The 27,537-nt window shown below is 42.3% G+C and overlaps 1 protein-coding gene across 1 annotated transcript in view; it reads right to left on the reverse strand.

Moving 5' to 3' along the window:
• Positions 1-1,674: 1,674 nt before the first annotated feature.
• Positions 1,675-27,537, reverse strand: part of slc45a2 (solute carrier family 45 member 2) — a 56,749-nt gene continuing 30,886 nt past the window's right edge. The window contains exons 6-7 of the mRNA XM_063042715.1: positions 15,393-15,598; positions 1,675-8,521 (exon numbers count right to left, since the gene is read on the reverse strand). Coding sequence (XP_062898785.1) covers positions 8,297-8,521; positions 15,393-15,598 — 431 coding nt within the window. The 3' untranslated portion in view covers positions 1,675-8,296. The remainder of the gene's footprint in view (positions 8,522-15,392; positions 15,599-27,537) is intronic.

Below are 27,537 nucleotides of genomic sequence, written 5' to 3' on the forward strand. Positions count from 1 at the left end.
TCATTGATACCAGAGAGACAATCTCTGAAGAGTATTGAGAATGGCTGGGGTCACCTGTCTTTTAAAGACACTGCCCAGAAGAAGGCAGTGGCAAACCACATCTGTAGAAAAATTTGCCAAGAGCAATCATCATGATGGGATAATGCTTACCCACGTCATATGAGACAGTACATAATGATGATGATGACCAGTTTGGTTCCTGATCACATCTAGTGGCTTGGGTGCTTCAGGCACAGAAGATCCTCTCTCTAATTCCCTTCTCACCACTGGCGTTTTGGGCAGCAATGAAGGTCCTCCATCTTTGGTAGTACTCCGGGCTTCCTTTATCACGTCAGTAGCTCGGTTTTCACTGCTGTCAGTCATGCAAGTTCCATGTGGAGACTCAGGAACACCATCACACTCATGTGTAGAAGGATTCTTCATTGCTGTTTCCGTAACACACAGCTTTGTTTTACCAGTCAGGGTTGTTAGCCCTGAGCTGAACCTCCGAATCTGAAGGATCGGTGGACCACTTTTAGTACGGTCTCTGCCCTTTGACCTGTTTCGCATGGGTGACCCTACCAAGAGCCAAAGCATAAAGCCCCGACTCCATACAACATACAATAGCTCTCTGGGTTACTCTGGCACTCAAGCCTCCAAACCACAACAAGGTTGTAGTCCTCCTGGAGGACAGAAGACCCAAGCACATGATAATAGCATTGCATAGGATCGGTCTGCACTCTGAACATGTTTGGCAGTGATGCTGTGTCGTTACTACTCTTCCTAATTCTAATATAATTCCACAGAGAAATACACTAATCTGTTTCTCACAGCAAACCCCTGAGTGTTTGAATACTGCGGGTCCTGCATGTCTTCACTCAGTACTACAGGTATTCCTTGTATAGACATCAGGCTTCTCGCTAGCAGATGGAATGGGGCTTTTATTTTAATGACAGAACCAATATTCTCAAATTGAATTTGTTCCTGGCAAATGTTATTAGGGATTACACTCGATCAAATTAAACCTTTCTGACACTATTTTCTGTTGGAAAATAAACCTAGCAAAGATAGATTTTCTCATTTACAGCTCACAATCTTCCATGCTCTATTCATGAATTAACTCTTTTCCAGTAATACACTCACTCACTCTATGAGATACACCAGCTCGTTAATGCAAATATCTAATCAGCCAATCATGTGGCGGCAACAAGGCATAGAAGCATGCAGACATGGCCGAGAGATTCAGTTGTTGTTCAGACTGAACATCAGAATAGGGGAAAAATGTGACCTAAGTGACTTTCCACAGTGGAATGATTGTTGATGCCTGGCGAGGTGATTTGAATACCCCAGAAAGCTGCTAACTTCCTGGGAATTTCACGCATAACAACCTCTAGGATTTACAGAGAATGGTGCAAGAAACAGAAAACATCCGGTGAGCGACGATTCTGTGAATGAAAATGCCTTGTTAATGAGACAGATCAGAGGAAATTGGCCAGACTGGTTCAAGGTGACAGTAAATCAAGTAACCACGCGTTACAACAGTGGTGTGAAGAAGAGCATATCTGAATGTGCAACATATTGCTAGGCAGCCTAGTAAAAGTTAATAATCAAAAGGACACACAGCAGCAGATTTTCTTTTGCACATTATTCATATTAGACCCAGGAGAAAATACAAAAATAAAACCTTATCTTTTATTATATAGCCAGAAGAACTTTTTAAAATTAGATATCTCATCTTAGAGAATGCCGTTTCAGGTATTTTCTTGAGCTATTGATTAATACAAGAGAACATTAAGATTACTTAATTCAAAAACCATATATTCAGCTGTATGAAATACAAAATGAAAAAGCTTTATTTTAGCTGAGGCAGATAATGCTTTGGTACAAAGGGTTTGTCTTTAATAAAAGAAACACAAACTGCTTGCTTTATAAAATATGATTTTGTGTGTAATGTAAAAATTGTCAAAAACTATGAAAGGATTGGACATTGCAGATAAAGGCAAGTTTTGTGAAGTCAAATCTAAAAAATAATGTAAGAGGATTGGAACTGGGATATCAGTCATTTCTTTACATCCAGAACTTCCAGTGTTAGAAGAACTATATCACCTCAGGTTATATAATGCATTAGGGACATTCTGATTAAGGCCATTTACTCAAAGAGTAAACATTGATTGGATTACTTAATCTATTTTGTAAATTATACAAAGTTCAAAGTACATTTATTTTCAAAGTATGTATAAATTACACAATCTTGAAATTCATCTCCTTACAGGCAGCCACAAAACAAGAAACCTGAAAGAACCCATTAAAAAAAAGACTAACAAACACCCAATGCACAGAGGGAGGAAAGAAAACCAGACATTGTGCAAATAATGAAAGCAAGCAACAGTATTCAGAACTAAAGTGGCTCCAATAGACACGAAGCCCGGAGCAGGCCCAGCCACAGCCTCATCACCATGGAGAGTGGAGCAAATGTCGTGGAGCAGCGAGCAGAAATGGCTTGACCCTCGCCTCTGGTCCTGACACTCAGCCAGACCGGCATTTAAATTGTCCAAACAACGGGCTGTCGCTCATTCTAGGAATTACATGTTCTACACACCCACCATTCTCCGGCATTCCCTCTATACATTCCTCCAAACACCTTAAAATTATGTCCCCACCTATTAGAGATTTAGCGGTACATATGAAGGACTGGACAACTCTCTATAATTTTGCATTATTTTAAAGTGTCTATCAGTCATATGCACTGGCAAAATGAAAGTCACATTTCTGGTTTCTTTTTAAAGGATTACAACTTGGCAAGAACAGTGCGAAGTGAGGTTAATGGAAAATCTGAAGAGATGTATTGTGGACTGCAGAACCATTTTCCCAAATTTAACATGACCATACAACGCCAAAAATCTACGTGTTTCAAAATAAAATTTCATTAAAAATGAGCAAGATTTTCCCATGGCATTGTATTTTTTTTACAATCACAATTTATTCCTGATGAAGGGTCTTGACCTGAAAATTCCTTTCCTTACATGCTGCCTGACCTGTTGAGTTTCTCCAGCATTTTCTGTGTGTTGCTCTGGATTTCCAGCATCTGCAGAACCTCTGGTGTTTATTGTTTTTTTTTAACATTTCTTTTCTCCATTGTACACAAAGGTTTGCCTCACTGACTTCTCCAGGGTGAATTAATCAATACTGATTATTTTCCCAATTAGGAATTGGTGGAATGGCAGAGATGGTTAGAGAGCACTAATCCGGAAATCAGGAGATCAGAGACTCCCATTAATTTAATAAAGTAAGTTATAAATATCTTAATTGTACAACCTCATGATTTTCTTATTAGCTTTCAATTTAGGTAATCAGCACAAGTAAATGAGAGACACGATTTGATGAAACAATTTTCAGCAGGCCTTTCTGGATCAATCAGCAACATTCTGTGAAGTATTGTTGCTTCAACAATCTAAGACAAACAGGTGAATCTCAAACTGGGAATTAAAATGGCTGGCTCTCAATCTGGATAGCTTAATTTTTTTTTATCAGATTTAAGGCCAGTATGTCTGTTGATCAGAATTTTTTTCCCATTGAAGCTCACATCAGCTAAAAAACATAAGACGTAGGAGCAGAGATATGCCACTTGGCCCTTCGAGTTTGCACCGCCTTCTCTTATTTCTGATTTATTCTCCCTCTCAACCTCATTCTCCTACTTTCTCCCCATAACCTTTGACGCCCTTACTAATCAAGAATCTATCAAGCTCTGTTTTAAATGTACCCAGTGACTTGGCCTGTACTGCATGCTGTGGCAATGGAATTGAATTTAGGAGCTGAGAGATAATGTTGCAGCTATATAGGACCCTGGTCAGACCCCACTTGGAGTACTGTGCTCAGTTCTGGTTGCCTCACTACAGGAAGGATGTGGAAGCCATAGAAAGGGTGCAGAGGAGATTTACAAGGATGTAGCCTGGATTGGGGAGCATGCCTTATGAAAACAGGTTGAGTGAACTCGGCCTTTTCTCCTTGGAGCGACGGAGTATGAGAGGTGATCTGATAGAGGTGTATAAGATGATGAGAGGCATTGATCGTGTGGATGGTCTGAGGCTTTTTCCCAGGGCTGAAATGGCTGCCATGAGAGGTCACAGGTTTAAGGTGCTTAGGAGTAGGTACAGAGGAGATGTCAGGGGTAAGTTTTTTACACAGAAAGTGGTGAGTGCGTGGAATGGGCTGCCGGCAACGGTGGTGGAGGCGGATACAGTAGGGTCTTTTAAGAGACTTTTAGATAGGTACATGGAGCTTAGTAAAATAGAGGGCTATGGGTAATCCTAGTAATTTCTAAGGTAGGGACATGTTCGGCAAAGCTTTGTAGGCCGAAGAGCCTGTATTGTGCTGTAGGTTTTCTATGTTTTCTATGAATTCCCCAGATTCACCACTTTCTGGGTAAAGAAATTTCTCCTCATCTCTGTTCTAAAAGGCTGTTCCTCTATTCTGAGTTGTGCCCTCTGATTCTCGATTCTCTCACAATGGTAATCATCCTCCGCACATCCACTTTATCCAGGTCTTTCAATATTCCAAAGGTATTCAATGAGATCCCCCTCATTTTTCCAAACTCCAGTGAGTACAGGCTCAGAGCCATCAAATGCTCCCCATACGTTAACCCTTTCATTTCTAGAATCATTCTCATGAACCTCCTCTGGACCCTCTCCACTGTCAGCACATCTTCCCTTCGATAAATGTCCCAAAACTGCTCACAATACTCCAATGCCTTATAAAGCCTCAGCATTACATCCTTGCTTTTATACTATAGTCCTCTTGAAATGAATACTAACATGACATTTGCCTTCCTTACCATTGACTCAATCTGAAAGTTAACCTTTAGGGAATCCTATACAAGCACTTCTGAATTTTGAATTTGCTCCTCATTTATAAAATAGTCTACACTGTTATTCCTTTTGCCAAAGTGCATGATTATACATATCCCTACACTGTATTCCATCTGCCACTTCTTTGCCCTGCCTCCCAATCTGTCTAAGTCCTTCTGCAGACTCCATGTTTCCTCAACAGTACCTGTCTCTTCACCTATCTTTGTACCGTACACAAACTGGACTACAAAGCCATCAATTCTGTCACCCAGATCATTAACAAAAAAAAAGAAGCAGTCCCATCACCCTCCTCTGTGGAACACCAGTACTCACTGGCAGCCAATCAGAAAAGGCTCCCTTTATTCCAAATCTTTGCTTCCTGCCAGTCAATCAATCTTCTATTCATGTTTGTATTTTCTTGTAATATGTGGATTTTAATCTTGTTTATCAGCCTCATGTGTGGTAACTTGTCAAAAGCCTTATGAAAATCCAAGTGAACAACACTCACTAACTTTGTATCCTGCCTGTTATTTCCTCAAAGAATTCCAACAGATTTGGCAGGCAAGATTTCCCCTTAAGAAACCATCCTGACTAGTCTATTTTATCGTGTACCCAAGTATCCCAAGAAAACATCCTTAATAATGGGCTCCAACATCTTGCTGACCACTGAAGTCAGACTAACTGGCCTAGAATTTCCTGTATTGTGTTTCCCTCCCTTCTTGGAGTGCAGTGACATTTGCAATTTTCCTGTCTTCTGGAACTACTCCAGCATCTAGCCTCCACAATCTCTTCAATTACCTCCTTCAAAACCCTGGGGTGTAGTCCACCCGGACTTTCCGACCTTCACACTTTCCATTTTCCTAAGCATCTTCTTCTCAGTGAAAGCATCAACACTCACTTCTGCCGCCTGATAGTCTCGAACTTCTGGTATACTGCTAGTGTCTTCCACAGTGAAAACTGATGTAAAATACTTACTAAGTTCATCTGCCATTTCTTTGCCCCAATACCTGTTCAGTGTCATTTTCAAGCAGTCCAATATCTTCTCTCACCTCTCTTTTACTCTTTATATATTGGAAAAAACTTTTGGCATCCTTTTATATTATTGGCTAGCTTACCTTTGTATTTCTTCTTTTCTCTCTTTATGGTTTCTGTTGGTTTCCTCAGGACTCACATCACCAGGTTCAAGAACAGTTACTACCCTCTGCAATCAGGCTCTTCCACAGAGACAACTACACTCATTTGCCCATCGTTGAAATATTCCTACAACCAATGATATCACTTTAAGAGCACTTTATCTCATTATTTCATGTTCTCATCATTTGTTGCAATTTACTTATATTTGTATTTGCACAGTTTCTGGTCTTTTGCACTCTGGTTGATCTTTTATTGATCCTGTTACAGTTATTATTCTATAGATTTGCTGAGTATGCCCACAGGAAAATGAATCTCAGGGTTGTATGTGATAACTTATATGTACTTTGCTAATAAATTTACTTCGAACTTTGACTTTGAAAAGTTTCCCAATCCTCTAACTTCCCACTAATTTTTACTATATTATATGCTCTCTCTTTTGCTCTTATGCTGTCTATGACTTCCTTTGTCACCCACAGTTGACACATTCTCCCTTCTGAATATTTCTTCCTGCACATTCAAAATTGCAGGACATTAAATTTATATATTGAATATCCTGCATTGTGCAGTATTCCCATCCTCATCCCTATCACCAGTTCCCAACCCCCTGACAAATTAGTTTAAACCCTCCTCAACAGCTCTAGCAAACCTGCCTGCAAGGATATTTATCCCTCTTGAGTTCAGATGTAACCTGTCCTTTTTGTACAGGCCATACCTTCCCCAGGTAAGATCCCAATGATCCATAAATCTGAATGCTAGCCCCAGTTCATCAGCCACCCATTCACCTGCCAAATCATTCTATTCTTACCCTCACTGGAGCCTGACACGGGCAGCAATCCAGTTATTACTATTCTTGAGATTCTGATTTTCAGCTTCCTACCTAGCTCCCAATACTCTCTCTTCAGGACCTCATCCCTTTTCCTATCTATGTCTTTGGTACCAATATGTAGCACGACCTCTGGCTGTTCACTTTCAGAATGCAGTGGACCGACCAAAGAAATCTCAGACCCTGGTACCTGGAAGGCAACATACTGTACCATCCAGGTGTCTCTCACATCCACAGAATCTCCTGTCTGCTATGGAATCTCCTATCATTATTTCAATTCTCGTCTCCCCACTTCCCTATTAAGCTACAGAGCCCGACTCAGTGCCAGAGACCTGGTCGCTGTGGCTCTCCACTGTGGTAGTTTGTCCCCTCCAACAGTATCCAAAGCAGCACACGTTATTGAGGGGAACATCTACAGGGGTACTCTGCACTGGCTGCCTATTCCCTCTCTTGACAGTCACCCAGATAGTTGCTTCCTGCAACTTAGGGGTTACTACCTCCCTGTAGCTCCTATCTATCACTTCCTCATTCTCCCATAAGAGCAGAAGATCACTGAGTTGCAGCTCCAGTTCCTTTACGTGGTCCCTGAGGAGCTTCAGCATGATGCACTTCATGCCAATGTAGTTATCAGGGAGACTGGAGGACTCCTAGAGTTCCCACATTTCACACAAAGAACATAACACTAACCCTGGACCCACTGGCTATGTACTAACAGACAAGAAAAAAGAAACAAAAACTTATAAGAAATTTACTTAAAGCTTTTGCCACTTCTTGGCCAAGCCTCTTGAGCCAAAGCTTAACTGCTCTAACACTGGCCCACTCACACTATGGCTGCTCAGTTTACATTTGTTTTATTTTTGGCCTTTGCTAAGTGTCTAATAGATTGAAGCCTGAAGAAATACAGCGAAAGTCCCTGATCACTTGTTATATCTTGCGCTGTCTTTCCTCAAGTGAGTGCTTGCAGCCCGACAATATCCTATAGAAGAGATCCTATTGAGATCCTATTAAGATCCAAGAAAAGCAAGCAGTCCCTCTTCCCTCCGGGAGAAGGCTCAGGAGCTTGAAGACTCGTACAGCCAGATTTGGGAACAGCTTCTTTCCAACTGTGATAAGACTGCTGAACGGAGCCTGACCCGGATCTGGGCCGTACCCTCCAAATATCCGGACCTGCCTCTCGGAATTTTGCACTACCTTACTTTCCATTTTCTATTTATGACTTATAATTTTAAAATTTTAATATTTACTAATTTTTTTTACTATTTTTAATATTTTTAATATTTAATATTTTAAATCCAGCGAGCGGGAAGCGCAGAATCAAATATCGCTGTGATGATTGTACCTAGTATCAATTGTTTGGCGGCAACAAAATATAAAGATCTAGTTAGGATCATTTGTCATACTGTGCCTGAATCAAGGCAACACTGGAGTCACTGGGGAAGGCACAGGTAATAATTTGGAGCATTTAATGAAATTGAGAAAACAAAATTATCACAGTTTTGCATTCCTTCGGCTCATCTCAGTCAACGTAGTGAACAAATACTGAAACAAAGCAACAACCCAAAAAGGAGATGGCTGACGAAGTGATCATCACAACTTTCACAGTGCCAGCCAGGTTTACCAGAGCTCCGACTCCTGCTCCGACTAAGATTTGTGCTAACTGTACCATGGAGGTCAGGGCAGCGCAGTCAATACCTTTACCCCTACTTTCGTTCAAAGCTGCCCCGTCATTTTTTCTTTCAATCTGAAAACAGAAAAAGACCACATCAATGTGCAATGCTATACAATTTTATGGACACATCTTTCCAATTTCAAGGACAAGCCCTGTAAGAACACAAGAATATAAGAAACAAAAGAGTGGGTGTTTATTTGAAAAGCATTAAATGTGTTGGCGCGTGGCCAAGTGGTTAAGGCGTTCGTCAAGTGATCTGAAGGTCGCTAGTTCGAGACTTGGCCAAGGCAGCATGTTGTGTCCTTGAGCAAGGCATTTAACCACACATTGCTCTGCGACGACACCGGTGCCAAGCTGTGTGGGTCCTAGTGCCCTTCCCTTGGACAACATCAGTGGCGTGGAGAGGGGAGACTTGCAGCATGGGCAACTGCTGGTCTTCCATACAACCTTGCCCAGGCCTGCGCCCTGGAAACCTTCCAAGGCACAAATCTATGGTCTCACAAGACTAACGGATGCCTATAAGTAAAAATGTTTAATCCTCCCCATAGATGCTGCTCGACCTTCTGAGTTCCTCCAGCATCTTGTGAGATTAACACACACAAAATGCTGGAGGAACTCAGCAGGACAGGCAGCGTTAATGGAGAGGAATAAACAGGCAACATTTCAGGCTGAGACCCTTCCTCAGTCCTGAATGGGATGCACTGCTGTGGGTGGTGGTAGGGGCAGCTACATTAGGGAGGTTTAACAGACTCCTAGGTGGGCACAGGGATGAAAGGAGAATGGAGGACTACGTGGGAGGAAAGAGATTAATTTTCAAGCAACACACATCAAAGTTGCTGGTGAACGCAGCAGGCCAGGCAGCATCTCCAGGAAGAGGTACAGTCAACGTTTCAGGCCGAGACCCTTCGTCAGGACTAACTGAAGGAAGAGTGAGTAAGAGATTTGAAAGTGGGAGGGGGAGGGAGAGATCGAAAATGATAGGAGAAGACAGGAGGGGGAGGGATGGAGCCAAGAGCTGGACAGGTGATTGGCAAAGGGGATATGAGAGGATCATGGGACAGGAGGTCCGGGGAGATAGACAAGGGGGGGAGGAACTCCCCCTCCCCCTCCCACTTTCAAATCTCTTACTAACTCTTCCTTCAGTTAGTCCTGACGAAGGGTCTCGGCCTGAAACGTCGACTGTACCTCTTCCTAGAGATGCTGCCTGGCCTGCTGCGTTCACCAGCAACTTTGATGTGTGTTGCTTGAATTTACAGCATCTGCAGAATTCCTGTTGTTTGCAAGATTAATTTTCAATTAAGTTAAAAAGGTTGGCACAAGATTGGGATCCAAAGGGCTTATATTGTTTTATGTTCTAAGAATGAGATATACTGGTTCACCATTATTAACTTCACAACCTGAAAAAAGTCAGCAGATCCTTTCATAAAGTCCATTCTAAGTCTGCTTAACTCTATTATTCTCATTTAAACAGTGGGCTAACAGTTCCCTGATTGCTTTAATCCCCCTTTTGTAAAAACTTAGGTTACATTTGCAGCCCTCCAGTGAAAGGAATAATTCCAGAATCTAGAAAGTTCTAGAAGCTGAAAAAAATAATTCAATTACTAAAATATGCTTTTCTTCCAGGAGAGCCAACATAGGCCTGGGTAATTTTTACCATGTCAATGACACTAATTAAGAACACATTCTGTGAAAAACACACCTTTTTGGTGATGCTCTGATAAATTATGATTAGACAAGGGATGACTTATACTAAACGGGCTAGAACTGAGAGCAAAAATCTCAAAGAAAGCTACCAAATTACGAGGAATTTCATTACACAAATATGGTAGCAGCACGTTTCCCTGAGTTCACCAGTAAGATCTGCTTCATACTACAGAGCCCCAGTGTACAGACAGGTAACATCAGTCACTTGCAAAGATGGTCATGCCCATTTTGACTCTTTTAAATATGGAATTCTAAACTGCTGAAATTGAGCAAAAAATTATAGTTGATCTTCTAAAGAACTTAGGCATAGAAACATAGAAACATGGAAAACCTACAGCCCAATACAGGCCCTTTGGCCCACAAAGCTGTGCCAAACATGTCCTTACCTGAGAAATTACCTGGGGTTACCCATAGCCCTCTATTTTTCTGAGCCCCATATACCTGTCCAGGAGTCTCTTAAAAGACCCTATCGTAACCACCTCCACCACTGTCACTGGCAGCTCATTCCACACACTCACCACTCTCTACGTGAAAAACTTACCCCTGACATCTCCTCTGTACCTACTTCCAAGCACCTTAAAACTCTCATGCTAGGCATTTCAGCCCTGGGGAAAAGCCTCTGACTATCCACATGATCAATGCTTCTCATCATCTTATACACCTCTATCAGGTCACCTCTCATCCTCTGTCGCTCCAAGGAAAAAAGGCCGAGTTCACTCAACCTATTCTCATAGGCATGCTCCCCAATCCAGGCAACATCCTTGTAAATCTCCTCTGCACCCTTTCTATGGTTTCCACATCCTTCCTGTAGTGAGGCGACCAGAACTGAACACAGTACTGTAAGTGGGGTCTGACCAGGGTCCTATATAGCTGCAACAATACCTCTTGGCTCCTAAACTCAATTCCATGATTGATGAAGGCCAATGCACCGTATGCTTTCTTAACCACAGAGTCAACCTGCGCAGCAGCTTTGAGTGTCCTATAGACTCAGACCCCAAGATCCCTCTGATCCTCCACACTGCCAAGAGGCTTAACGTTAATACTATATTCTGCCATTATATTTGACCTACTAAAATGAACCACCTCACACTTATCTGGGTTGAACTCCATCTGCCACTTCTCAGTCCAGTTTTGCATCGTATCAATGTCCTGCTGTAACCTCTGACAGCCCTCCACACTATCCACAAAACCCCCAACCTTTGTGTCATCAGCAAATTTACTAACCCAGCCCTCCACTTCTTCATCCAGGTCATTTCTAAAAATCATGAAGAGTAGGAGTCCCAGAATAGATCCCTGAGGCACCCCACTGGTCACCGACATCCATGCAGAATATGACCCGTCTACAACTACTCTTTGCCTTCTGTTGGCAAGCCAGTTCTGGATCCACAAAGCAATTTCCCCTTGGATCCCATGCCTCTTTACTTTCTCAATAAGCCTTCCATGGGGTACCTTGTCAAATGCCTTGTTGAAATCCACATACCACTACATCTACTACTCTACCTTCATCAATGTGTTTAGTCACATCCTCAAAAAAATTTAATCAGGCTTGTAAGGCATGACCTGCCTTTGACAAAGCCATGCTGACTATTCCTAATCATATTATGCCTCTCCAAATATTCATAAATCCTACCTCTCAGGATCTTCTCCATCCACTTCCCGACCACTGAAGTAAGACTCACTGGTCTATAATTTCCTGGGCTATCTCTACTCCCTTTCTTGAATAATAGAACAGCATCTGCAACCCTCCAATTTTCCGGAACCTCACCTGTCCTCATTGATGATGCAAAGATCATCGCCAGAGGCTCCATACAATCGCCAAGACCCTTTTCCGTAGTGAATACTCAAGGAAAGTACCCATTAAGCACCTCTGCTATCTCCTTTGGTTCCATACACACTTTTCCATTGTCACACTTGATTGGTCCTATTCTCTCACGTCTTATCCTCTTGCTCTTCACATACTTGTAGAATGCCTTGGGGTTTTCCTGAATCCCGTCCGCCAAGGCCTTCTCATGGTCCCTTCTGGCTCTCCTAATTTCTTTCTTAAGCTCCTTCCTGCTAGCCTTATAATCTTTTAGATCTCTATCATTATCTAGCATTTTGAACCTTTTGTAAGCTCTCCTTTTCTTCTTGACTAGATTTACAACAGCCTTTGTACACTACAGTTCTTGTACCCTACCGTCCTTTCCCTGTCTCATTGGAATGTACCTGTGCAGAACTCCATGCAAATATCCCCTGAACATTTGCCACATTTCTTCCGTACTTTTCCCTGAGAACATCTTCCCAATTTATGCTACCAAGCTCCTGCCTGATAGCCTCATATTTCCCCTTACTCCAATTAAACATTTTCCTAACTTGTCTGTTCCTATCCCTCTCCAATGCTATGGTGATCACTATCTCCAAAATGCTCTCCTACTGAGATATCTGACACCTGACCAGGTTCATTTCCCAATACCAAATCAAGTACAGCCTCTCGTCTTGTAGGCTTATCTACCTGTTGTGTCAAGAAACCTTCTTGAACACACCTAACAAACTTCACCCCACCTAAACCCCTTGCTCTAGGGACATCCCAATGAATATTTGGGAAATTAAAATTTCCCACTGCAACAACCCTGTTATTATTACCCCTTTCCAGAATCTGTCTCCCTATCTGCTCCTCGATGTCGCTGTTACTGTTGGGTGGTCTATAAAAAACACAGACTGAGTAGACAACCCTTCCATAACTTCTTCCTTTTCTGCAGCCGTGACACTATCTCTGATCAACGGTGCTACGTCCACACCTTTGTTGCCTCCCTCCTTGTCCTTTCTGAAATATCTAAAGCCTAGCACTCAAAGTAACTGTTCCTGACCCTGAGCCATCCAAGTCTCTGTAATGGCCACCACATCATAGCTCCAAGTACTGAGCCATGCTCTGAGCTCATCTGCTTTGTTCACAATACTCCTTGCATTAAAATAGACACATCTCAAACCATTGGTCTGAGCACATCCCTTCTCTATCACCTGCCCATCCTCCCCTCTCACAGTGTCTACAAGTTTTCTCTAGTTGTGAGCCAACTGCCCCTTCCTTTGTCTCTTCAGTTTGGTTCCCACCCCCCAGCAAACCAAGTTTAAACTCTCCACAATAGCCTTAGCAAACCTCCCCACCAGGATATTGGTCCCCCTGGGATTCAAGTGCAACCCGTCCTTCTTGTACAGGTTACACCTGCCCTAAAAGAGGTCCCAATGATTCAGAATCCCTGCCCCCTGCTCCAATCCTTCAGCCACAGATTTATCCTCCACTTCACTCTATTCCTATACTCACTGTCATGTGGCACAGGCAGTAATACTGAGATTACTACCTTTGAGTCCTGCTTCTCAACTTCCTTCCTGGCTCCCTGTAGTCTGTTTTCAGGACCTCTTCCCTTTTCCTACCTATATCGTTGGTACCAATATGCACCACAACCTCTGCCTGTTCTCCTTCCCACTTAAGGATATCATGGACGTGATCAGAAACATCCCGGACGCTGGCACCTGGGAGGCAAACTACCACCCGTGCCTCTATCCTGCATCTACAGAATCACTTGTCTGACCCCCTAACTATAGAGTCCCCTATTACTGCTGTCATCCTCTTCTGTTCCCTACCGTTCTGAGCCCACAGGGCCAGACTCTGTGCCAGAGGTGCAGCCACTGTTGCTTCCCCCAAGTAGATTGTTCCTCCCCCAACAGTACTCAAGCAGTATCTGCCAGTTAACAACACCTCAGGTGAATTAACCACTTTGAAGACAATATTTACTTTAACATGTTTATACTTTAACAAAGGAACAAATTACCTTGAATCTGATTTTATGGAAAAATATGTATGCCAAAGCAAAGCTTGTATTCTGATTTCATTAAAGAGTTATGCCAAGGCAAGTTTCTACCAAAGCATGGTTCTACAAGGCAAGGTTAACTGGAGGTGCAAGGCCTGGGACTGGAGACCCACCCTGGAGTTGGAGGACTGTCTGCGTGTTGAGGGCGGTGGGAGGAAAGAGGCTTGCTTGTTGTGTTCTGTGTTGTTATGCCAAGCATTGTGGGCATGCTGTGTTGGCACCAGAATGTGTGGTGACAGTTGTGGGCTGCCCCTCCAGCACGTATATTTAGGCATGTTGGTTTTTAACACAAACAGCACGTTTCACTATGTTTCCATGTACATGTGATAAATAAATCTGAAAAAAAAATCTGAATCTGAAGATGCACACTTAATGGCCAGTAGCCACTTTCTTAGCCTGTACACCTGCTCGTTCATGCAAATATCTAATCAGCCCATCATGTGGCAGCAACTCAATGCATAAAGGCATATAGACAGAGTTAAGAGGTTCAGTTGTTGTTCAGACCAAACATCAGAATGGAGAAGAAATGTGGCTGAAGTGACTTTAACTGCTGGATGATTATTGGAGTCAGATGTGGTCAGAAAATGCTTAGCTATTGGGATTTTTGTGCACAACAGTCTCTAGAGTTTATAGAGGATGAAGCAAAAAACAAAAAACATCCAGTGAGTACCAGTTCTGTGGATGAAAATGCCTTGTTAATGAGAGGGGGCAGAGGAGAATGGTCAGACTGGTTCAAGCTGACAGGAAGGCAAATGTATCTCAAATAATCACCTGTTATAGCAGTGATGTGCAGAAGAGCATCTCTGAATGCAAAACACATCACACCTTGCAGTGGATGGGTACAGCAGCTGAAAACCAGAAGCATACACTCAGTGACAACTTCATTAGGTACAGGAGTTATCTAAAGCGGCACAGTAGTGAAGTGGTTAGCACAACGCTCTACAGTACAAGCGACCCAGGTTCAATCCCTGGAAGGAGTTCGCACGCTCTCCCCATGACAACAGGGTGCTCCAGTTTCCTTCCACAGTCCAAAGATGCACCGGTTGGTAGGTTAATTGGTTCTTGTAAATGTCCTGTGATAAGGCTCAGATTAAATCAGTGCTTGCTGGGTGGCGTGGCTCAGAGGGCCGGGAGGGCCTATTCCACGGTGTAGCTCAATAAATAAATAAATAAACAAACTAACTAACAAATAAAGTGGCCACTGAGTGTATTTTGTCTTTATTCCCACTTGCACAGCTACGGATAACTTTAAATCTTCTAAATTCTTAGGATTGTTGACAGGGAGCACAGGTTCCCATTGAGTAGAAGTAGATTTAATTTGCGTTCTCAGAACAAAACAAAATGATTTTGATTCATTACAATTTCCACCCTTTCTCTTACGTTTCATTTCTTACCTTCTCTTTTTTGTGGTACTCAGCTATCAAGTTAAAGGGAATGGTGTAAAGTGTACTTGACATTGCTCCAAATATTGCAGAAAGGATCAGGGTGGAGAGAACATTAGGAAAGAATGCAATCAATCCAGTTCCAATGCCAAACAGGACATAGCCCAAAAAGTACAGTACTTTCAATCCAATTAGAGGAATAAGGATCTTCTGTGTATCTGGAAGTATGAAGAAAGACACAATTAAAACCATAAGGCTATAAAATATAGGAACAGTACACCTCACATGCTGGAGGAGCTGGGCAGGTCAGGCAGCATCTATGGATGGGAATAAACTATCACCGTTCTGGGATAAGACCTTTCATCAGGACTGGAAAGGAAGAGGGAAGAAGACTTCCATCCAGAGATACTGCCTGGCCTGCTGAGCTCCTCCAGCACATTGTGTGTATTGCTCTAGATTTCCAGCATCTGGAAAACCTCTTGTGTCTAAGATACATCAGCAAAATAAGGCCATTCAGCCCATTGGGGCTACTCCACTATTCTATCATGGATGATTTATTATCCCTCTCCACCCCATTCTCCCACCTATTCCCCATAACCTTTGACACCCTTACTAATCAAGGATCTATTAACCTCTGCTGTAAATATACCCAATGACTGCCATATCTGGCAATTAATTGCACTGATTCACTACCCTCGGGCTTAAGAAATTCCTCTTCATCTCTTTTCTATTGGGATATCCATGTATTCAGTGGCCACTGGATGATGCAATACCAGTCATTTGAAATTATCACAGAAAATATTAAACAAATATTAGTGACAGTTATGGAAATGAAAAATGGTTCACATTTTGTTACGATAATCTATTAAAATTCATCAGAATATGAGATCTAATTATGTGCTATATTTAATCTGCTGACCCAACTGACAGCCCTGACATTTCAATGGACTGGATTATGTTGGGACAACCCTGGTGCTTTGGTCAGATGGGACTCGTCAGCCGTGGCTGGCATAACAGCAAGGTGAAGGAAAACTCAAATCTCAAACCTTTGCAGACATGCAGCTTTACCTACTCATGGGGAAGCCTTTGGAATTAAACCCCAAGGAAAAATCCAGAGCTGGAATCTCTAAGGCAGTCGGTTGTTGAGTTCAATGTTGATTGGCAACTTCTGTGATGGTGCTGGTACCAAACTGTATCAGTCTCTTCTGTTCCTATGGATTCATCAGCTATGTGGAGAGGGGGAGCCTGCTGCCTGGGCAACAGCTTGCTCTCCGTTTCGTTCTGCCCTGGCTTGCATGTTGACTACGTAGACAGCTAGAACGCAATATCCATGCTTGATCCTGACCAAAGGCCTCAACCAGGTGCTCAGAGTCGTCCATAAGACTATAAGACATAGGAGCCGGATAAGGCCATTTGGCTATTTCAGTCTGCTCCGCCATTCCATCATGGCTGATTTATTAACCCTCTCAACACTATTCTCCTGCCTTCTCCCCATAACGTGTCACCCACAGCCCATGCACTTGCCTGGTCTTGATGCAGGAGCCCCCATCTCACTGGCCTTCATCTGTATAACTCTGTTAGGCTGAAATGGTCTCATTGGTCTCAGTTGGCACGGTTCAGAGGCCGTCGCATTTGAAAAATTACTATTAGACTTTAACAATATCCCAAGGGGTGAAGCTTTGCCATTTGTCAAAACAATCTAAGATTTTAACTGCTCTTAAATCTCCTGACATTGAAAACACATAAAACACTTAGAAACAAACAATAGCACTTTACAAATAGTTTTAAAAATGCATACCTTCCCTCTAGAATTTTAATTTTTAAGCTTAAATCTTTTGTGAACTCCTACATAACAAAACAATGCGCTGATTTATGGTCTGTCACACCACTTTTTTTCTGAGTTCTCCTACTGGAGAATCAGCAACAAACTCTCCTCCGCCAACGAGAGAGAGAGAGCAATTTGCCAAGTACTTGGAACTTTGAAGACCACGAAAGGAGTATTGTGAGCAGGTTTAGGCCTGTTATCTAAAAAGGGATGTGCTAGCATTGGAGAGGTTCCAGAGGTGGTTCAGGAGAATGATTCCAGGTATGAAAAGGTTCATGAATGAAGAGCATCTGATGGCTCTGGGACTTCATTCACCTGAATTTAGAAGAATAAGAGGGGATCTCATTGAAACCTATCGAATATTGAAAGGCTTGGACAGAGTCAACATGGAGAGGATATTTCCTACAGTGCGGGGTACTAGGCCCAGAGGGCACAGCATCAGAATAGAACAACGTCCCTTAAGAACAGAGATGAGGAGGAATTTCTTTTAATAGTGGGCGCTGAATTTGTGGTGTTCATTGCCCCAGATGACTGTGGAGGCCAAGTCATTGGGTATATTTAAAGTCAAGGTTGATAGGTTCTTGATTATAAGGGTGTCAAAGATTACAGGGAGAAAGCAGGGGAATGGGGTCATGAGGGATAAATAAGGCAGCCATGATGGAATGGCGGTGAAGACACGAATGGGCTGAGAAGCCCAATTCTGCACCTCTGTCTTAAGGTCTTAACTATTCCAGTCACGCATGCTAGAATGGAAGCCCCACTGTCACCAGGTTCCTGCTGCCAAGAACACTCAGCACAAACTTTACAATGTTAAGTGTCTCTGCCACTCAGATACATCAAAAAACTATGAAAGATATTGTGTACAGAATCTAGATTGACATGGTTATAAGTTCCCAGATATCCCACCTCTCCTGGAAGTTCCGGGAGTCTCCCGCATATGAATAGTGGCTCCTTGATGCCCGCAAGTTACATACAATATCACGGAAATCAATTTTTTTGAGAGCGAACGAGCGAGAGAAAGCAAGCGAGAGAGTGTGAGAGAGTGAGAGAGAGCGTGAGAGAGAAAGCAAGCAAGAGAGAGCGTGCGAGAGAGAGCGAGAGAGAGCAAGACAGAGAGCGCAAGAGAGAGCGAGTGAGAGCACGAGAGAGAGCGCATGCCATGGCAGAGTGTTCCAAAAAAATATAAAATGTACATCACCCCAGACTACACTAAAGTGTACCCCTGCCTAATAGGGGTCAAAAATAATGACAGTGTTGCTCGCTGCACTGTTTGCAACAGTGACTTTTCTATTGCCCATGGTGGGTTAAGACTGTAAAAGACATGTTGAGGTGAGTCTAACAGGTGTCATTCGTTCATTAGCATAGCTAACGTTATTTCAACTAGCTGGCTGACTGTTAAGGAGCTACTCTATTGCAGATATCCCACCTCTCCCGGAAGTCTCCCGCAAACTGATGGTGTTACCTCTCTGAAATGAGTTTTTGCAGGGTGGGATGTCTGAGTTCCCCGGTGACGTGCTCGGTCGATTGTAAGGTTGTGCCTGCACATTTGCCTGAACGCAGAACATTATTTTCAGGAATCAAGAATTTTAATATAAATGTGATACTAACCATGGGCACAGCAAATTAACATAAAATTCACAAGTTAACAGAACTGAATTATGTCTATCTTACGTTAAGAGAGAAGACTTGGTAGTCATTGACAAAAATAATGTTGAAATTTGGAATCAAGATGACTATATTCAATAGGAAAATAAAATACATCTGATTTTATACAATATTACAGCACATACAGGCCTTTCGGCCCACCATGTTGTGCTGACCAAATCTACTCCAAGATCAATTTAATCCTTCATTCCTATATAGGCCTCCTTATTTCTATCATCCTAAGAGTTTCTTAAATGTCCTTAATGTGCCTGCACCTTCACCACCCCCGACTCTCTGAGTAAACAACTCACCTGTCACAATCCCCCTATACTTTCCTCCAATCACCTTATACTAGCCATAGTTACCAGGAGAGGTTGGATAGGCTGGGACTGTTCTCCAGAATGTAGAAGGTTGAAATGTGACTATATAGAGGTTTATAAAGCTATGAAGGGCATTTAAGGTGTCACGATTACAGCTCAGGTCCTGACACTATTACAGCTTAAGGCATTCCAGGATTCAGGGTTCAATTCCCGTGTGGTCTGTAAGGAGTTTGTATAAACCACATGGCTTTTCTGCAGATGCTCCAGTTTCTTCTGACAAGCCAAAAAATGTACCAGTTAGCAAGTTACTTGGTCATTGTAAATTGCCCTGTGATTAGTCTAGTGTTATACAGGTGGGTTGCTGGGCAGCGTGGCTCATTGGGCCAGAAAGGCCTGTTCCACACTAAATGTATAAAAATAAATAAATAAATATCGTAGGTAATCCCAGGGTAGGGAAGTCTACAATTCGAAGGTATAGGTAAAGGAGAAAAACTCATTAAAGGTGATCTGAGGGGCAAAGAGGGTTATGGGTATATGGAATGAGCTGCCACAGGTGGTAGTGGGTGGTGGGGACTGTATAATAAAAACATTTAAAAACTGCTTGGATAGGTACATAGAAGGAAAGGTTAATAGGGACATTGGCAAAGCTTGTTAAACTGTAAACGGGCATCTTGGTTAACATGCATGCGCAAGGCTGAAGGGCCTGGTTTTATTTTGCATAATTCTGTGAATCTGTAAGTCTCTTGGTGAAATTTAAAGATACCTAATTAATAGTCCACATGCTGAAAAAAAATACAGTGGATTCCAGTTAATTGGGTCACTGAGAGATCAGTATATTTTGGCCCAATTTAGCAGCTGCCCCAATTAGCCGAAGTTTCATGGAAATAATCAGAAACGTATAAAAAAGACAAACTATCATTTAACTGAGTAACAAACTATGTATTTAAATGAAAGGCAGAACAAATTAGAACACTGCTAATACTACTGCAGTACTATAAAACAGTGTACCAGTTCTTATTAGTTACTGATGGAAGGATTAATCCAGTGTACACTTCTTGATTGACTGTAAATGAACGCAGACATCTAGTGTAGATAAGGAGTACCTTCATATAATCCTTTCAGTGATTGTATCCTCCAAATCTTCATTTTTATTGTGATATTCAAGATAATTGACAATACCTTCAAATTCTTCATAGTTCCTAACTTGCTGAAGGAGCAAAATCATTTCATTTTCACTCCCCACTGTTTCTGGCATCTCCAAGCTTGAATACTTGAAACCACTGCGAGCAAAACAGTTCTGAATTGTTTTACTGCTTATTTATTGCCATCTATCAGTGACAAATATCAGTACTTTTTGAACCCAAATGCACACAACTGACACTATTTAAAAACTTCTCGCTGTCAGCACAATGTAGTGTTTAATGGCCTCACAAGTTTCACGCATCTGATGCGAGTTAGAAACTTACTTGGCAATAGTCTGCTACCCCAATTAAGCAGCATTTTGCCCCAAATAAACAAAAGGAATCCCAGCTACTTTCTCGATTAGTTTTTGTTCTTTAAGAGTTGGCCCAAATGAGCGACTGTCCCGATTGACCAAAGGTCCAATTAACTGGAATCCACCGTATGTGATACAAACTCCATGAATGCTGTTGAAATAGCTGAGGGTGAAACAAAGGTCTGCTCTGAACAAACACATCAAATGCAATGTGGTCATCAACATTGCCAAAGAAACCTTGAAACCCTTGGCCAAATTGGTAGGGTGCTTTTCAGAAGAGAGCAAAAACTGAAAGGTTGACAAAAAATGATTGCTCTCTCTCTGCAGATTGTGTCTGACCTGTTGAGTAGTTCCAAGTTTTCAGTTTTTATTTCACAGTTCAGAGGAAGCTGTAACCAATGCTTATAATTCCAGAGACTTAGCTAATAGGTCCTGACGAAGGGTCTCGGCCTGAAACGTCGACTGTACCTCTTCCTAGAGATGCTGCCTGGCCTGCTGCGTTCACCAGCAACTTTGATGTCTGTTGCCTAATACCTGAGGCATAGTGTTAAACTAAGAAGGGAGTTTAGACAAATTTGAACTTCTTAACTTTGTTCAAGAATTTTTTTAACAAGTTCTAAATATACTCAGTACCTACTTTATTCGGCACCTCCTGTATCCAATAAATTGGCCACTGAGGGTATGTTCATGATCTTCTGCTACTGTAGCCCATCCACTTCAAGGCTTGACATGTTGTGCATTCAGAGATCCCCTTCTGCACACCACCGTTGTAAAGCATAGTTGTCACCTTCCTGTCATCTTAATCCTGTCTGCCTGTTCTCCTCTGATCTCTATCATTGACAAGGTATTTTCGCCCACAGAACTGCTGCTTACTGGATGTTTTTGTAGTTCTCACACCATTCTCTATAAATTTTAGAGACTGTTGTGCATAAAAATCCCAGATGATCAGCAGTTTCTGAAATACTCAAACCACCCCGTCTGCCGTCAACAATCATTCCACGGTCAAAGTTACGTAGACCACATTCCTTCTCCTTTCTGATGTTTGGCATGAACAACAGAACCTCTTGACAAAGTCTGCGTGCTTTTATGAATTCAATTGCTTTTACGTGATTAGCTGATTAGATGTTTGCTTTAATGAGCAGGTATACAGGTGTACCTAATAAACTGGCCATTGAGTGTGGGCTTATAATATTGTTGTGTTAATGCCCAGAGAACAAGGATAAATTAGAATGGCTAATTTTTGAAGTAATATAAGGAAAGTCAGAATACAAATGGCCATTAATTTATGGAGCCTAAATTCAGGAATAATTTATTAGTTAAAATAAAGATAATTGGATGGAAGAATTAACACAGTTAACTATTTCTCTGCATGTTGGAATTAAAAAGAGTTGAATTGAAAAGTACTGAATCTATGGAATTCATTGCCACTGAAGATTGTGGAGGCCAAGTCATTGGGTATATTTAAAGTGGAGGTGTCAAACATTACGGGGAGAAGGCAAGAGAATGGAGTTGAGAAGGGTTAATAAATCATGATGGAATAGCAGAGCAAATTCAATAGGCTTGAATGTCTTAATTTTACAGTCTTATGGAATATCTTCCTTCATGAATATGTTATAACTTGACAAGATGACTCTGAATCTCTAGCTCATGCATTTTGCATGTAGTATTCTACCTGTGTGAGAACACAGTTGCTTCTTAGGGCTTTTAAAAAGACTGGATGTTACAGCAAAACCTTGTTTCAATTCCAACACAGGACAGGCTTTTAAGTGCTCTGATCAACAATGTGTTATAAATTCCAGTGGTAATCTAGCATGACCATTTCTCTGCAACCTACATTTCTGCCAATTTCATAACTTGATTTGAAAAGCTACTTCAGCTCAATGAATGTGTAGTTCACATTCAGCACTTCTTTATCCAGAAATACGGAAGCATCAGACGCTAATCTGCCGAACAATTTCCTGTAGTTGGAGAAAATTGTTGCGGTTTACGTGGAAAGTACATAGAACCACAGAAAACAGGCCATTTGGCCCTTCTAGTCTGTGCCGAAACATTATTCCGCTAGTCCCATTGACCTGCATCCAGTCCATAACCCTCCAGACCTCTCCCATCCATGTATCTATCCAATTTATTCTTAAGAGTGAGCCCGCATTTACCACATCAGATGGCAGCTCATTCCACACTCCCACCACTCTCTGAGTGAAGAAGTTCCCCCTAATGTTCGCCCTAAACCTTTCCCCTTTCACCATAAAGCCATGTCCTCTCGTATTTAAAAACGCAACAACAGGAATTCTGCAGATGCTGGAAATTCAAGCAACACACATAAAAGTTGCTGGTGAACGCAGCAGGCCAGGCAGCATCTCTAGGAAGAGGTGCAGTCGACGTTTCAGGCTGAGACCCTTCGTCAGGACTAACTGAAGGACGAGTGAGTAAGGGATTTGAAAGTTGGAGGGGGAGGGGGAGATGCAAAATGACAGGAGAAGACAGGAGGGGGAGGGATGGAGCCAAGAGCTGGACAGGTGATAGGCAAAAGGGGATACGAGAGGATCATGGGACAGGAGGTCTGGGAAGAAAGACAAGGAGGGTGGGGGGGACCCAGAGGATGGGCAAGGGGTATATTCAGAGGGATAGAGGGAGAAAAAGGAGAGTGAGAGAAAGAATGTGTGTATAAAAATAAGTAACAGATGGGGTACGAGGGGGAGGTGGGGCATTAGCTCTTGGCTCCATCCCTCCCCCTGCTGTCTTCTCCTATCATTTTGGATCTCCCCCTCCCCCTCCAACTTTCAAATCCCTTACTCACTCTTCCTTCAGTTAGTCCTGACGAAGGGTCTCGGCCTGAAACGTCGACTGCACCTCTTCCTAGAGATGCTGCCTGGCCTGCTGCGTTCACCAGCAACTTTTATGTGTGTTCCTCTCGTATTTATCTCTCCTAATCTAAGTGGAAAGAGCCTGTTCACATTTATTCTGTCTATACCCCTCATCATTTTGTAAACGTCTATCAAATCTCCCCTCATTCTTCTACGCGCCAAGGAATAAAGTCCTAACCTGTTCAATCTTTCCCTGTAACTCAACTCCTGAAGACCCGGCAACATCCTAACAAATCTTCTCTGCACTCTTTCAATCTTACTGATATCCTTCCTATAGATAGGCGACCAGAACTGTACACAATACTCCAGATTTGGCTTCACTAATGTCTTATGGGAAGGTTGTATAACATCCCAACTCCTATCCTCAATACTTTGATTTATGAATGCCAGGATGCCGAAAGCCTTCTTTACAACCCTGTCTACCTGTGATGCCACTTTCAGGGAATTATATATCTGAACTCCCAGATCTCTTTGTTCTTCCACACTCCTCAGTGCCCTACCATTTACTGTGTATGTCCTACCTTGATTTGTCCTTCCAAAATGCAACACTTCACACTTGTCTGCATTAAATTCCATTTGCCATTTTCTGGCCCATTTATCCAGTTGGTCCAGATCCCTCTGCTAGCTTTGAAAGCCTTCTTCGCTGTCTACAACATCTCCAATATAGTCCAATATACTCTAATAACGCCTACAGTATAGTCCATTCTCACTATAAATACATTTTCCGAAGTTTCACTTGGAGTCATGGTCAGAGAGCACCTCAGCACAGAAACAGGACCTTCAGCCCATCTAGTCCATGCCAAACTATAATTATATGACTAATTCCATTAACCTGCCCTCCATACCCCTCTCATCCATGTATGTATCCAATTTACTCTTAAATGTTGAAATCGAGCTTGCATCCACTATTTGTGTTGGCAGCCTGTTCAACAATCTCACCACCCTCTGAGTGAAGAAGTTCCCCTCATGTTCCCCTTAAACATTTCACCTTTCATACTTAATCTATGACCTCTAGTTCTTGTCTCACCCGCCCTCAGTGGAAAAAGCCTACTTCCATTTACCCGATCTATACCACTCATATTTTATATACAGTACCTCTGTCAAAGCTCCCCTCATTCTCCTATGCTCCAAGGAATAAAGTCCTGACCTATTCAACCTTTCCCTATAACTCAGAACCTCAAGACTTGGCAACATCCTTATAAATCTTTTTCTGTAGTTTTTCAATCTTATTGATAAATTTCCTCTAGGTAGGTGATCAAAACTGGACACAATACTCCACATCTCTAGGTAGGTGATCAAAACTGGACACAATACTCCACATTAGGCCTCACCAATGTCAGAAACTACTTCAATATAACATCTCATCTCCTGTACTCAGTATTGTGATTTATGAAGACCAATGTGCTGATAGTTGTCTTTACAACTCTACCTGTGATTGCACTTACAAGGAATTAAGTATTCCCAGATCCCTCTGTTCTACCACACTCCTCAGTGCCCTACCGCTCACTGTGTTAGTCCTACCCTGGTTTGTCTCCCAAAGTGCAACACCTCACACTTGTCTGCATTAAATTCCATCTGCCATTTTTCCAGCTGGTCAACTTCTGCTAAGTTGTATCAGGTAAATACCATAAAGTGCTAATGGTAACGCTTCTTCTCACCAAGCTCAACCGATCAACTGTTCGAAGTTAACAATCACTGTATTCATTATATTTTAAACAAGAGAGAATCTGCAGATGCTGGAAATCCAAGCAACACACACAGGGTGCTGGAGGAACTCAGCAGGTTGGGCAAGATCTACGGAAAAGAGTACAGTCGACATTTTGGGCCGAGACCCTGTAGCAGGAATTAGGAAATAAGAGGTCATCAAGTTAATACCAGCTGCCGTACCTATTCTATTTACCTGCTTCGTTCCTAGTCATCAACTGATGATCCCCCCCTCCTGACCAGACATGTACACTAATCTCTCACCCCGCCACTGGGGTCAACACCAAGGTCATGCTCTCTTCTTGCTGCTGCCATCAGGAAGAATGTACAGGAGCCTCAGGACTCACACCACCAGGTTCAGGAACAGTTACCACCCGTCACCATTAGGCTCTTGAACCAAAAGGGGATAACTTCACTCAACTTCACTTGCCCCATCATTGAAATTTTCCCACAACCAAAGGACTCCCTTTCAACAATTCTTTACTTCATGTTCTCAATATTTGTTTCTTATTTATTTATTATTATGATTTATTTTTTGTATTTGCTGTCTTTTTGCACATTGGTTGAAGACCAAAGTTGGTGTGGTCTTACATTAATTCTATTATGGTTATTACTCTACTAAGGATTATGTTGCGTATGCTCACAAGAAAATCAATCTCAGGGTTCTTTAGGTGATATATATACACACTTTAATAATAAATTTACTTTGAACTTTGAATTTACAGCAGCTAATTCACCTACCAACTAGGACATTTTTTTTTGTTTTTTTTTTCGGGAGGAAGCCCGAAAGGGTCATGGGGGAGAACATGCAAACTGCACAGAGAAAGCAGTGGAAATCAGAATTGAATCCTGGCCACTGTAGAGCTATGAAGTAGATACAATACCTGCAGTGCTGCTGGAAAAAAAGTTAATCCATCTTTAACTCATGCTCCTGTGGTGCATTTCCATCGGGAAGGCACAACAGAGACTGTATTACCCGAGGTGCTTAAGGAGAGCTAATCTGCCTCAAAAAAATGCAGGCCAGCATTTATCAATGTGTGGTAGAGAGCACACTGACATATTGATTGACAGTGTGGTACTCTAGCTGTAGCAAGACAGATCACAAAGCACTCCAACGGGCGATTGGGATGGCTCAGCACACCACTGAGACTCAACTACCGGACCTGGAGATAATCTACAAATCTCAATGCCTATGGTATGCTCATAACATCATTAAAGACCCATCCCATCCCGGACACTGTCTGCTCAATCTCCTGCCATCTGGTAGTAGATACAAGAATCTTAGCCAAGATAGTAATGCTGAAAAGCTTTGCTGTTTTTCAGTATCCTGAGGGCTGATGCGCAGCTGAATAATGCTACAGCCCGGCTTGCCAATACCTTTGAGTGTTATGGACTATCAAAGTCACTTGCTGCACGAAAATATGGAATTTTTTTTTTAATTAAGCCGTACTGCATGCATTGTAAATATCTGTTATGCATGGACTGGAGTGGCACTGCAATCTTCTTGTCTTGAGCAATGACAGTAAAGTTCTATTCTGTTCAAAGGCAATCGCCTAAATGCAGCATCTCTGTCAACGTAGAACAAGAAGCTTTTAAGGTGCAGCATCTGTTAGCTCCTAGAGGACGGGAGACTGCTGATGAGGGACACTCGTGTCCAATGTGAGCCACACCGTACTCACAAGTAGCTTTCTGTTACTAAGTAAGAACATCCTGAGGCCATGATACCGTTCCTTTGACAGGAACATGCATCTCCCATGTGACAGAGACTGGAAGACACAAGTTGTTTTCTGGCCTCTCTCTGTGCCTCCAGTAGGTATTGATATTGGAGTTGGTTCATTGTTGTCACATGTATCATGACACAGTGTAAAGCTTGGCTTGCATACTGGTCAAGTCCTTCCCAGTGAGTTGAGGTGGAACATAGTGAAATGGGAACAAGGAACTAGGTAAGTCACCAACATTTTCTGTGTGTTGTGTGTTGCTCTAGATCTCTTGCATCTGTGGAATCTCTTGTGTTTAAAATAATAGCAATGTAGAATAAAGGGTAAAAGCTACAGAGAAAGTGCAGTGCAGGTAAACAATGCAGTGAAAAATCATGAGGTAAATATTGAGGTCAAAAGTCCATCTCGCCATCCAGGAGGTCCTTTCAAAGGTTGAAATGTCAGACCCTTGAGAGTGAACGTGCCAGAATTATTGCTGATTGCAACAAAGAGGAGTGTGGGACCTCCAGACTAGAACAGAGAGTCTTCTGGGCCCAATCTCTTCCATTGCACCCATTAACACAATCAGCACTTTCACTCGTGGTCCC

The sequence above is a fragment of the Mobula hypostoma genome, chromosome 3 (genome assembly GCF_963921235.1).
Source record: "Mobula hypostoma chromosome 3, sMobHyp1.1, whole genome shotgun sequence".
Classification (NCBI taxonomy): Eukaryota; Metazoa; Chordata; class Chondrichthyes; order Myliobatiformes; family Myliobatidae; genus Mobula; species Mobula hypostoma.